General features: G+C 36.3%; 1 protein-coding gene across 1 annotated transcript in view; it reads left to right on the top strand.

Annotated features, from left to right (window-relative positions):
* pde4ba (phosphodiesterase 4B, cAMP-specific a) overlaps window positions 1-13726 on the top strand; it is a 124081-nt gene extending 110355 nt beyond the window's left edge. Inside the window, exons 9-17 of the mRNA XM_088927217.1 lie at window positions 3473-3566; window positions 6825-7003; window positions 7762-7860; window positions 8142-8306; window positions 8864-8963; window positions 9139-9293; window positions 9610-9732; window positions 10019-10201; window positions 10483-13726. Coding sequence (XP_088783343.1) covers window positions 3473-3566; window positions 6825-7003; window positions 7762-7860; window positions 8142-8306; window positions 8864-8963; window positions 9139-9293; window positions 9610-9732; window positions 10019-10201; window positions 10483-10860 — 1476 coding nt within the window. The 3' untranslated portion in view covers window positions 10861-13726. The remainder of the gene's footprint in view (window positions 1-3472; window positions 3567-6824; window positions 7004-7761; window positions 7861-8141; window positions 8307-8863; window positions 8964-9138; window positions 9294-9609; window positions 9733-10018; window positions 10202-10482) is intronic.
* Window positions 13727-14438: the final 712 nt, after the last annotated feature.

Raw genomic sequence — 14438 nt, 5'->3', positions numbered from 1 at the left:
GCTGCAATGTAGAGTAAGCTGCTGCTAACTGCTTTTGTGTCGTAATACATGCTTGAAGTGATAATTATATCACAATTCATTTTCCAAAAAATACCCCCACCATAACCTAGTTTTTTAGGGTGGGGGTATAAATTAAAATATGTAATTTAATTAATTTGATATTTAGTCTAGGTTTGATATTTGACTGTCCTTAAGAAGTGAACCATTTGAAGAATGAAATTCACTCATCAGTCATTTGTAAACTTAAGCGTATTTGCTGTAGCCTCAGCTGTCAGAGTGTATTAGCCTAGCATCCATTAATGGGATATTCACACAGCATTGCTCAGTGGTCCATACAAAAGAGCACACTGTGGATTCTCCCTTAAGGCACTGCAGACAAATGGCAAAACATTTCGCTAGGAATTGTCGATGGTGTCACAGGCTGCAATTCAGGCTTTACAAAAGAAAACATTTTGCAAAATAACACTTTTGTCAAAAGCAGTCAACTGGTGAACAAAATTCAGTTACTTCAGTTGTACTGAACACCTGCAGCATAAGAATAAAAAAAAATACAATTAAAAAATATGTAAGATAGAGATGGCTAAATTCAGCACTGAAATCTTCTTAAAAGATAATTACAGTCACTTTGACCAGGTTTTTGTCTTTCAAGGTGACAACAATAAAAACATACAAAATGCCTGGAATGCAGGTATGCAGTTTATTTCAGAGGATTTAATCAGATGGAGGAATTCTCAATGCACATTGACTTGACATCATTTGTCTCTCATTTATCATGCACTTCTTACACAGTAGTAATTTTTATACTTTTGTTATATGAAGAGGTCTTTCTGCTTTAAAATGATAATAGTGAAACTTTGCAAAGAAAGCTTTGATTTTTTTAGTTCTAGGCATGCATTTTGAGAGTTGCAAAGTTTCTTCATCTAAATCTGCTGGTCTGTGACTGATCTTTACCTTCAAAATATGGTTAAAAAACTTTGATTTTATAATCTTAATTTTACTGTTCTTGTCATTTTTAAAAATTGTACAGTACATGTATTTTAGGGGTGCAAATCACACTTTCTACTAGGTTTGACAGATAATACTGTAAATGTATTAAAGTGTAACCAAAAATGTATTCTTATAAAATGTTCCATAGCAACACAGGTTTCTGATGGTTTTCTAATTTCTTGTAGGGTGATACAAACCCTAAATCTATTAAGAATATATACTATTATTGATTTATTTGGACACATAGCTTCTTTTGGGAAAGACTTGGATATTGGCATATTGTGCATGTAATGATTTCTAGAAAAGCCCCTCTTAGTCAGAGGCTTAATGGGAGCATGTATAGCATGTGACTTTATCCCAGGCTCTTCAGTGATCTGTTTTGAAGGGAAACCTCACAGAAACAGCACTGGGAGGTCACATGATGCTGTTGCCATGGCGTTTAAATGTTCATTTGATTGGTACTCTGGTTCTAGACTTGGGTTTCTAGCAGTGTATACAGTTGAGGTGATGTCATTGAAAATGGTGAGAAAACCAATTATTCCCTGCTATCTACAGTACAAGAGAAAATAGCATGGTCTGCTGAAACACCAGACTCAGTGTGTTTTAAATCCACTGACTGTGATTATATTAAAGAATCCAGTTGATGAATAGACACGGAATCGAATTATATAATTATTATGAATGTCAGTTTGCACTAAATGGAACACATAATTACATTCACCTTTATTCATCTGTTAAGGGGAATTTTTTTCATTCAGTACATCTGCTGAGAGACCAAACAGTACAGTCGATTCTAGTCTATAATTCACTATACAGAGGTCTGGCAAAATAATAAAGATAATTTCTAACCTCAAATAATTGAGGTTCTAACTTCAAATCATATTATTGTGATTATTATTGATATCAATTTCACTTTTATTTCAGACAAAATTATTAATTTATCAGAAACTAGTGGTTATGAGAAATAATGTCATACTTTTTTAGGAATTAGAATTATAGAGGGGTGAGACAGCAGAAACAACCATTTCTTGAAATACACTTGAAATACAGTATTAAAAAAACATTGTGTCATGTAAATTCATGAGCCAGGCATCCCTTAGAGTTAAGGGCAAAAAATAAAACATTGCAATGCTTTCCATTTAAAAAATGAAGTATTACATTCAAATAGAGTACTGCAGTGTTCAGGCTGAAAAACAGGGGACCTCCTGAATGTTTTTGCATAAATAAGTAGGGGGCTTCCTCCATTTTCTGTCAAATCATGTGTGCTTTTAGAAAATGATGTCTGGATTCTGTTGCTGGGGCTTGCAGACTAGAGGATGAGAATTTCTTTGCAGTACAGTGCATCTGAGCGAGACTAATCTGAAGAAGGAACCCCCTTCAGCCAACGAAGCATCTAAGGCTTTTCATAATTCATCAGTGTTTGCTGCTGCTGCTTCTGCTCCAAGCTAGCAAACTCTATACACTTGGATGGATTCTGGCTTCTTCGTCCGATTCCTGATTTTATTATCTTGCCCTGCCACTGATTGAACACATACTGTACTGCAAAATGGAGTGCGCAAGTTGGCTGTCTGTAATACTGGATAATGGACCTATTTTGGGATTTAGGAGATTTTTGTGCCATTAAGCAGCAGGAGTATGGGGATTTGATTGTGGGATTCCTTTAACTGCGTCTTGTAATTTTGTAAAAGGAGGGCTGCTTGCTTTGCTAAAACGGGTTCCAAAATGCCTGAGGCGAACTATTTGCTGTCTGTATCTTGGGGTTACATCAAGGTGTGTACATGAGATTTTTTTTTCAAATTAAATTATTTTGTGTAATAGTTTGGTTACTGTAGGTCTGTGACATACTGTACAGTAAGGACTACAGGCTCTGAGGAGCCATAATGATGCTTCATGCCGTCTACTGTATCTGCACGGCAAAAACCCCATCTTGAGGGTGGCTGCAGTTTTATGTGTTGCAGGCTATAAACCTATGTTTTTAATTTTTTTAAAGCTTGGTTTAAACTGTGCAATTACTTTACAGTTGATTTTTTTAACATGTCATTAATGTTTCTTTGTCAGAAATAAATCCCTCTATTGCAGTCTTTACAAAGATGAAACGAAATAAACAAATGTTTGTTTTTGTAAAATGTGCAGTATTTCATTGAAAAGGGAGAAATAACATTTAAATAAGCTAAAATGTTTTTTTTTAAGTAATTACTGTAATTTTTAATGTCGCTTTGGAATGTTAAAGAATTCAAGTGGTATTACATGCATTATAAATTGGCTCTAATTGGTACTGCACAATTACCCACTCTCCAAAATGCTAGACTTTTACTTATAAAACAGTTTGTAGGTTTATGTCTCCATAATAATTACCAAAAAATGTCATTGGGCATGTTTCTAGAGGAAACCGCTGGAAATGAGCTTAGCTGTTTTGGGTAAAATCCAGTCAAAAACTGTACATGAATAACACGACTAACATGACTGCCCTTTTCTGTGTCTACAGTTCAAGAGAATGTTGAATCGGGAGCTCACCCACCTGTCAGAGATGAGCCGGTCAGGCAACCAGGTGTCTGAATTCATTTCCAACACCTTCCTAGGTAACTAAGCTGTGGGGTTTTACTTTCTTTTGCAACTGTATAGGTGCCTAAACATGTACTGTACGACCTTTAGAAACACAAGTACACCAAGAAATGCACATATGAAAACACAGTCAAATGGTAAAGATTTGAATAAAACCATGTTTCAAGAATTTCTGACATTAATTCCAAGTATCATTTCTAGATTATTTTAACATGGGTTGATATACATGCCACAAGAAATAGGCATATATTATGATGTGCCATATCGAAGTTTATTTTTATTCAGTAGGAGATGACATGCCTTTTGCTTTTCTTATGTTACACATTTGTCAAAAAAATAGATGTCAATAAAATAAAATAAAAGTATTTTGCTCAAGTCAAATAAACTGTCCCAAGATGAAGATACCAAAAAAATCCATGCCCTGATAAAAAATAAAGATGTAAATGAGTTCTTAATTCCCTTAGCTTGTTAAAATGAGCTTATTGACATTGTGAATAGGGAGAATAGATGCTGTGGGGTCATGAAACCCACCATTCGTTTTTTATTAATACAAAAGGCAATGGAGCAATGGTCGCTCACAGGAAATCAATCTTTCCCCTACTTAAGTGGCTGGGCACGTAGCATGCTGTGTTATACCGCAGTTGATTGGCACCAATGGTATTTACAGCCTTCTCTGATGGATTTCTGCATGTGGTGTTTTACTGCTCATCACCATTTATCTTAGTGAATAGAGCGTCTTGGTAGGGAGTAAAAATCAGTTACAGTACGTAGGAATTGGATAGATTATAACTCCACCTCCTTCTTTTCTTTTCTGTTTGATTTCCAATTACGATGAGGTTTTTTTAGATTGTTTTCGGAAAAGTTTGCATCTTTCCTTTAGAAAACAACCCTCTAAACAAGAATCTGTTGGATCTTTTCAACCAATCTACCTTGTATCACTCAAACTATAATTGGGAGGTTGCCACTTTAACACTGCAGATATACTGTAACTGTGCCTCTGTTTCAGTCCAGTCTTATCCAGTCTGCAGGAATATTCATTTCTGCAGATCTTCCTTGGCAGTGCTGGTGGGGGGGGGGGGGGGGGTTAGTGGAGACAGGAGGGGAGGGAGGGGGGGTCATGCATCATGTATTATGCATTAGAGGCTTGGTGGTACCCCTTGTGGAAAGTGAAACGGCAGATTCCATGACTCATACCCAATTAGTGACTGAATTGTGACAGCTTGCCTTTTATATTTTCATGTGTTCTGAAGTTGCACCATACAGTTGTGACAGATGGGTATTCATTTCAGTTTCCTCATAGATAAAAAAAAGGGATTTGGTGCAAAATTAGCAAGAGGCTGAAACTGAGCCGTCGGGGGCCATGTTTTTTTTTCATTGTGCACTTCCCTGCAGGACTGATTTTTTTTTTGGTCTAGATTGTTTTTTCAAACTCACTCCCTCGTACAGTGACGGTCCCCGTTTTTCTGCCTCAGTTTCCACGCAGTAAGGTATCCGGCTGGAAACCATTTTTAAAAAAACCTTGAAAGATTCGAAGATTCAAATTCAGCGTGGGTGATCGAAAATCCTTGCGAAGCGAGTACAGCATTCCGCATTGCACCGCATTGTCAAAGCCACCTTCATGTGGGTCGCTGGGTTTCCTATATTTTCATTAGCAGGCTTGTGATGTACCAAAGCACATACATTGCCTTTTCTTGCAATGTGGGCAGAAAAGGAAGTCTTATGATTAATATAAGCAGTGTAGGCACAGAGCTTGCTGGCACTTTAAAGTTAGAATACCCCCATTTCTCCATTTCATTTAAACTGAACATATTGTACACTGCAGTACCTTCTAAAAATACCCATGCACAAGTTAGCTATCAACAATTATTACTCTTCTCAGCCACCCATGTAGAAAACCTTGTGTTTAAGTTGGTCTGGCAAGACTTTTTCTTACATTTTAAAAATGCGTGGCACTTTTTAGTTTAGCTACTGGGATCAGTAACTGCCACACATTAGTCATCTTCTGAAATTCAAGTTTACTTCTCTGGTAGAATTGAATTATCTACATATATGCTGCCCAGTAAGTAACTAGTTTTGCTTATATCATTTTGAATTACTCTACCAGTAGCATTTTCTCTCTTCAAATGTGTGCATTCTGGTATTTACCAGATGTCAAAAATGGTGCATTAGAGAAGCCCTTCATTTAAATTACTGTGATTGAGAAACCAAATATAGAGAAAACCCCAGATTTATGCCACTTTGACAACATGCTTATGAATTACTGCTTCATTCTTCATTGCCTGCCTTTGAAACTGCAGTGTTTCAGCTCAATTACTTTTTTTTCACTGTAGTCTTTAATTAAGATGAGGGGAAATAAAACACAACCATTACCTGAATTAGAGATAATTAAATCTGCCTCACTGGAGGCAATATAATAGAAAGCAACCTAACTGGGGCATAAAAAATACATGCCATATCGGAAGTACATCGGCGCTTCTCGATCATGAATTCATGCTTTGATTTACCTTCACTTTATTGCCACTGAGTCACTGCAACATATTAAAAAAACTAATGAATGCAAACTGCATTTTTGTCCTAAGAAACAAAGCTAAATTATTATTTTAAAAATGACATTTTTAAAGCAGGGCCACAGATACTGAGTATAATAAAATTGTTTTTAAGCTTATGAAATGGAACAGCAAGGTGCTGAACATTTACTAATGCTTTAAAAAATAAAAAAAATTAAAAAAACAAGCCATCAGAGTTTCGAAGCTAGTTCCTTCTGAGTGCTGAATGAACAGCCCTTTTTTCCCCTCTGGTTCAGTCCAGGTGTAAGGTTTTAGCCACTTTCTGAGCACCTGGGGCATTTCATGAAGTGAAAAGCCATTGACGTCACTCAGGGAAATATGAGATGTTAAAAGAGAAGTAAAAGCTGGTTTTTAAACAAAAGATCTTTGTATCCTTCTATATAACCATAACAAAGACGAGGTTCAACCGCCCAATATAATACGATTTAGAAAGAAGCTTTTAGACAACATTTTCCTTCCTTTACTCTGTAAGCAGGTTTAAGTAGAAATGAAAGAACTTTCTAATCCCATCTGCAGCCTTAAGTCGGCACCCTGTTCCCCTTTTCCTTGAAATTGGTAAATAAAGCCATAAGATTTATAATTTATAGTTAAGTAATATAATCATTTTATTGTGATAAAATGGACTTTGGATTTTTAAAAATGATGCCTATAGAACAAGGTGAGAAATAAACCCCTGAAATGCTCATTGAAAAATCCTTTTTCCCTCAGACAAGCAGAACGATGTGGAAATCCCTTCGCCTACATCGAAGGCCAGAGAGAAGAAGAAAAAGCAGCAGCTCATGACGCAGATCAGTGGGGTGAAGAAACTGACTCATGGCTCCAGCCTGACCAACTGCAGCATTTCAAGATTTGGAGTGAAAACAGACCAGGAGGACTTTCTTTCAAAGGTACCGTATGCCCCTTTGACTTCCAGCCCTCTGGGATTTACTGGCAGAAACCTGCTGGAATGTGACGTGAAAATCCAGTGCTTATTGCTTGCTTCTGAAGTGACCGAAGACAAGACAAATATAAATCAAATAAGATGAATGGTTAGTGTAGTTCCCGAAAAATGTTTAGATGTCAATCAAGCCATAAATGTGGAAGTGCAAAAAGAAAAGGCATAATGAAGCCATTCATAATGCATTTTGAACTTTATGCACTGTTCAAAGTGTTCTCACACAGTATTTTTAAAACTGTGAATTAAAAATGTATTTTCGAAGGCCAAAATGTAGATTTAAAAGAGTTTACATACAAGTGAACTAAACTTTACCTATAGAGTCATTTTGTGAGTTTTGTGTTTCTACAAAATACTGTAATGCATACGGCCGACATTACAGGTTGTGCGAGCCGGCTTGCCAGCTCGTTGACATCACCGCCCTTCCCTGTGAATAGCAAGGACCTCAGCCTCCGGGCTGAAGGGAGATTTCCCTTTAGCTCAGCTGGCTGGGTCCCTGTTGAGCGACACCGGTGACCCGGGTTTGAGTCCCCATTGATGGGGGGCTGACCCGAGGCGGCAGCGGCAAGGGCGCATACCTGTGTGACCCCAAAAGCGCTACAATACTGTGCATCCTTGGTAGTTTTCATGTGAATTTTAACAATGTCATTTACTGAATGGCTGTTTTCCTTTTGCTCAGATACTGTAAGTAACTGACTTTTTTTCCTGCAGGAACTAGAAGATCTGAACAAGTGGGGCCTTAATATTTTCAAAGTGTCGGAATATTCACATCACAGACCTCTCACGTGCATAATGTATGCCATTTTTCAGGTCAGTACATTTTCATTTTAACTGTTACTTGTGCATGAGGTGTATCAGAGTTTCCCTATTTTGTTTTTTCATTTAAGACTGGGTGTTAAAGTGGTCTATAAAACTTTGCCTTTGAAAGTCTAGCCATTAAGCCAGGTGTGCTTTTATTTTTAAGATTTGAAAAGCCTCTTAACTCTTCCTCAGAGAAGCTAGTTCTTTTCTTTATAGCTAGAAGGTCTCTGCCATTTTTTAGTTTTTGGGATATATTGGGATGTTTTCTCATTTATCATTTTATCTCACAGGAAAGAGACTTGTTGAAGACTTTCAAGATTCCTGTAGACACGTTTGTGACCTACATGATGACCTTAGAAGACCATTACCACTCGGACGTGGCGTATCATAACAGCCTCCACGCTGCTGATGTAGCTCAGTCAACCCACATTCTTCTCTCAACACCGGCTTTAGATGTAAGTACTTCTTATTGCTGGTCTTCTCAATGAGTCTGGATTTGTAGTTCCAAACTGAAAAGAGCAAAGGTAGTATTTTATTCTATTCATACTTGAGGAATAAAAAAAATACTTAATTTTGTTATTTTATAATGACTAGGCATTACTGGAGGCTTTTCCCTAAATCAATTATTGTGTCTTTTTGTACTATTAAAATGCACACCAAATTAAAGTACATATTTCTGATATTTTCAAGTCTGATTATTCCACTTCAACTGCTTCATTGTCTTCATTTGCAGATCCATTGACCTGTAAACTGTTTATGAAGCCTAGCTTCATATAACAATGTTAATCTCAGAAAATAATGTTATTCATTTATAACATGTAACGTCTTCATCGTATAACCTTTAGGCTTATAGACCATGCCTCTATGATTTATATTAGTATTTGCAACTCACGCTGCGATGAGCGTTTAAAAAACCTAAACATGTTCTGAAACTGCCTTTAGGTCTAAACCCATTACCTTCAATGAATGAGCTTTTTCTTGCAAAGCTGACTCCTTTCCTTCCACATTTCAGGCAGTTTTCACGGATCTGGAAATCCTTGCTGCGATCTTTGCTGCTGCCATTCATGACGTGGATCACCCAGGTGTCTCCAATCAATTCTTGATTAATACCAGTGAGTATTTTTCCATGCTCCCCTCTGTTTTGACTGGCAGGTTAAAATGTACGGACCAGGAGTTCAAGCTGGATATTCGATGCCTCAGTTTTCTGTCCTCTGTTAGTTTGCCAGGTTCTCTTAGTCTGTCACGTCAGTCTCATTTCTGAATTTGAATTTGGATTTGTGTTTTCAGACTCTGAGCTGGCCCTGATGTACAATGATGAATCAGTGTTGGAAAACCACCATCTTGCAGTGGGTTTTAAACTGCTCCAGGAGGACAACTGTGACATCTTCCAGAACCTGAACAAGAAACAGCGGCAATCATTAAGAAAAATGGTCATTGATATGGTAAGAGTACATTCTGAACATACTATGCTTTTAGTAGAAACTCATCTACAGTAAATTGTTTTAAAGAAAACTATAATAAAACATTATATATTATTTTAGCAGTAGTAGCATGATTAGTACTAATTCATATGTTGGTTCAGGTGCCATTTATTTTGTTTTATGTCCCTGCAAAGTTTCTCTCGGTTCCTCATGCCCAAAAAAGGCTCAGCAGTCAAAATATTGTATTTTTTCTTTCTCCTTTTCAGAACAGAATGAACCTGTTTGTTCCAGTTTGGGTTTTGTCATTATTTATGTTTTTCTATATTCTTTTTCCCAGGTATTGGCAACTGACATGTCCAAGCACATGAGCTTACTGGCAGACTTGAAGACCATGGTGGAGACTAAGAAAGTCACAAGTTCCGGAGTTCTGTTGCTTGACAACTACACAGATAGAATACAGGTACCAGTATGAAGCATTGTGTCTGTGCAATAAAATCGGAATTAGGATGGGTGTAATAATAGGTTGTACCAATTTATAAAAATTTGAGCTTACCTACTGGTAGTAATCTATCTAAATTGTCAAAGGTTATGCTGATCCTCTGTTGCTTGTATATTAGCTAATGGATCTAATTATTGGAACATCTGGAGTGAAGTCAGTTCAAAGTCATTATTGTGACAATGAGCAAGCACTTATTTGATATCATGTTTTCAGTTGTCGCTCATTGTCTTTATGTGATTAAAACTAGGTGCTCCGTAACATGGTGCACTGCGCAGACCTCAGCAATCCCACCAAATCTCTGGAGCTGTACAGACAGTGGACTGACAGGATCATGGAAGAGTTTTTCCACCAGGGTGACAAAGAGAGGGAGAGAGGAATGGAGATCAGTCCTATGTGTGACAAGCACACAGCTTCAGTGGAGAAGTCACAGGTGAGTCACTGGCATCCGAGCAGTACTCTTGTTAGGAAACCTTATTAATAAGGACCTTAATAAGGAAACTTAATAAACAATTCCAGACCTTTGTTTAAAGTAATCATTTGAAATCTGTAAAACTGTAAATTGTCTTTGAATTCTAAATATGTAAACACACAGAAGCACTGAATACTGCTGCTGAATGATGCATTCATTGGCTGAGTTGTAAAAGAACAAACAGGAAATAGAAAGTTTGTATTGGCGGCCAAATCCTCACTCATTTATTACTTTCTTTGCAGGTTGGGTTTATTGACTACATTGTCCATCCTCTTTGGGAGACTTGGGCAGATCTTGTCCACCCAGATGCACAAGACATTCTGGACACGTTAGAAGACAACAGGAACTGGTATCAGAGCATGATTCCCCAAAGCCCTTCCCCTCCCTTTTATGAGCAGGACAAAGACAATCATGGCACTGGAGACAAGTTTCAGTTTGAACTGACGTTGGAGGAAGAGGACTCTGAGGGGACAGAGAAAGATGAAAACAGCCAGGGGGAGGACAGTAACAGCAATGCCAAGTCTCCTTTGGGATACGAGGATTGCCTGGAAATGGAGGGGCAGATGGGAGCCACACACATAGAGATAGTTACACACGATGCGTCACCAGTGGACACATAATATTAGCCACGAGCTTACAGGGTCATTGTATTTGCAGATTGTTTGAAGGAGAAATCCTACAATCTCGCTTTTAAAGCCTGGGGCTAACTTTGGTAAGGAGGAGGATTCCTCGAACTTGCATTTGGAGTCGAGGTTCGTCAGACAAGCGGAAAGATGAAGGAGCTCTCAGGAATTTTCTTCAGAAAAATGGACCTGATTATCAAGCAATGTTTTGTTACAAACAGATATGGTGTTGAAGGATCGGGGCCAACTAGGAATGTTTACTGGACAAGCATTGAAATGCTGACACTACTGAGAGATTTTTGTACCATCCTTTTTTGTAATAGAATGTCAAGAGGTAGCAAATGAACTACTGATATACAGTACAGGTATTTGTAAAGCAAATCGTTAACTTTTCTGTAACATCTGTCTAAGGACTTTGTGTGCCTTTTTTACAATTTTGTCTTTTTAAAGTTTTTTTTTTAATTTATTAAATGCAATTTATTAATAGTCGTAAAAAAGTTTTTCTAAAAACAGAAAGCTCAAGAGAAGAATCTTTTTTTTCTCAGATTAAGAGAATGCAAAGTCTTCCTTCTTCCTGACATTGGGCAATATCTGACCTTACAAAAACACTGGCTTCTTGAACAGGCTGTCACAACAGATCATTTATTCCCACAGAAGAGCTGCTTTGGACATCTATGTGTTAGTCACTCATCCCAGGTGGATATTATGTTTTAGTTTGAACACAGTTTTAATTTTGATACATCATAAAATTATTTGAATAAGTATTTACTCACCTCCCACTAGATGATAAAACAATACATCTTTGTATATCACACAATCCACAGTAAATTAAAAATGGACAGATGCTTATAACATGTAACTAAAAGGTATTATTTAAGCTTTTTACCCTATTTTAATCACAATGTTTTATCTGTATATATATTTAAGAGTAAATTTCATTATTTAAAATAGTGTTCGCCCATGAACACAAATCACAAATCAGTTCAAATCCTGATAATGATCCAATATTTTCACACAGAAGACAAAAAATTGGCGTAAATGTACTATTATAATATATATTATAAAAGTACGTTGGCAGTGTATGAGGTTATTGCTTCATATACATTTTACTAAATCATTACGTAGGTCAGAAATATTTTACATGAGAAGCGTTCATTTCTACTTTATGTATTATCAAAGTTTTAAAATATTCATTATGTGACATTTGAATCTTAGTAAAATAAATATTCTTAATTATAAATTATACTAAATGTATTTAAACCTCCACTGGTACCACTAAACTCCTTAGGTCTTAAAATAATGTTTTACTGCAGAATTATTAAACCGTTTTATGTTCAAGACATCAGACTGACCTAACACCTTTATATGAGATCAGTTTGAGAGGCCAATTTGATCAATTTATCAAAAGCATTTTTTCTTTTTGAAACCAAAATCGGGTGTCTTTTCTGTCTGTGTGACTGTCTCATTGTCAGGATTTGATTTGAATACACTATCCAAAATTTTATAACAATCTGTTACAACAAACAAAACACTACCAAAAATGACTGATGTACTGTGTGATAATGTACTAGTCAAAAAGTTAGAGATATTGAAATATCCTGGTATGGGTTGGCATTACCAACATAACCTAAGCTTTGTCTGGATTTAAACTATATTGGGAACTAGCTCCTATATATACATATATACATGTATATATACACACATGAAGTACTGTATGTAAATTCCCTGATCTGAGGTTCATTTAGTACTTTTATAAATATGATAAATCAATTTGTTTTGTAGTGGTGAAAAGGTAGTCTTTTCCCTTGTTAGTGTCCTCAGAGGTACTTAAACTGCAATATCTTCTACCTTTCAGATTATTACATGTCGTGACAGGTCTAGTCTAGTTTAGTTTATTTAAAAACATTGCCAGAAATACATTAACACACGGGCATATTTTGTATGTTTCGGTCATATTTATCGTATGTTTCAGCTTGAAGGATAAAGCTCTTAGTTGCACCATCCCTTGTTCCGCATTGCACCTGAGCTCGTGTTGGTCCTTTGCTGTTTATAACAGTGTATTTATTACTTTTGTGTACATAATATAATGTTAATTGTAAATTAATTTTAATTTATATGCATTAACATTGCCTGGATGGGGTAGTGTTAAGGTGTAGAAGACTCCTTGTTAGAGTCGAGGTTTTTTCCAGTAATATTTTTTGATTTTTATTGCACAACTTTGAGAGCCCTGAACAGTAGCTAAAAGAGACATACGGAACCCATGGGTGACACGAAGGACTTGTGGATCTGCAACAAATATGAAAAACTGACTCGGTGAATTCTCTGTATTCTGACATCATATAAAAAGTATTTCAACGCTTGCAGGACCTTAACTCTAATTATACCGCATTTTGAATGCAGATTGCTGATAAAGTTTCAGACAAACAAGGTTCAAGGAACAAAAAAATGTCTCCATTAAAAACACTTTATGTTAATTAGATTAAGGGAGATATTGATGGCATGTTACAATCTCTCTAAACACCAATGTGAATTGATATGAATTACAAAATGTGATCTTATGTAATTATTGTGCTAATGTGAACTATTTTCTGACCAAACTTGTTAGCAGTTTTGAAATTCAAATTGTCCGTATAACATTGTAATCTATGTTAAGCTTTTGGTCCAAATTGTGTCCAAATGGTTAGCCAGAATAGCACTATCTGCATGACCAATGGGTTTGTATGTCTGTTGAACACTGCATTGTTCCAGGTGGATATTTTAATGTTTTCAAGCGTTTCACACAATGTATGGTATAGTATTGTATATTGTGTTCAACAAAATCTTAAATACTTTTCTATGAAGTGATTAAAAGGAAGCATGAATATATTTATTTTTGTGTGGATATTTTTCTTTGTTTTAACATCAAAGTTATTTACGGTTAAACCAAAAATTAACAGCTTTTTTGCCTAGAAAAAAAAACATTCAAAGGTTTGACATACTGTAATACAACAGGTGTAACCGTCTGGTGGTTCAAATTTATTTGCTTCGAGTTCACCTAAATGTTGAAACCAGCTTGTTCCTACTGTACACAAAGTTCGGCAATTTCCAAATGTGCTTCTGAAATATGTGTAGGAAATATTGCAATCATTTTTTTTTATTTCTGCTCACTTTATATGACTTTTCTTCCTTGAGATTGAGGTTTCTTAAGCGATTAAATTAATGACAGAGAAATCTGATAAGCTACAGTACACAAGACATTTGTAGGAGGCCCCACAGTTCTATGCACAAGGATAGGAAGTGGTTGTGATACAAGTAATATCTAACAAAACCAGAAGTAAACCACACACCCAACGCATTTTCACTTTGCTGTCATAGTTTGCTAATTTGTGGCTTAAAAGTTTCAAAATTGTAGACATCTTCAGTTCTCCAGGGAATAAGGAAGCTGCAGTGAGTGATTCATTGTTATGCGTCAGACACAAATAATTAGTTAGCAGAGAAAGATCATGAATGGAAATGATTTGGTAAAACAATGCATCATACGGTCAAGATCTCAGGTCTTGAGCATCAACATGTTATTTCTGAGGATGTGTGAACTT

This window comes from Atractosteus spatula, chromosome 11 (assembly GCF_055471065.1).
Source record: "Atractosteus spatula isolate fAtrSpa1 chromosome 11, fAtrSpa1.hap1, whole genome shotgun sequence".
In the NCBI taxonomy this organism is placed as follows: domain Eukaryota; kingdom Metazoa; phylum Chordata; class Actinopteri; order Semionotiformes; family Lepisosteidae; genus Atractosteus; species Atractosteus spatula.
The sequence above is the reverse complement of the archived record's forward strand: the minus strand, read 5'-3'. Positions and strand labels throughout refer to the sequence as shown.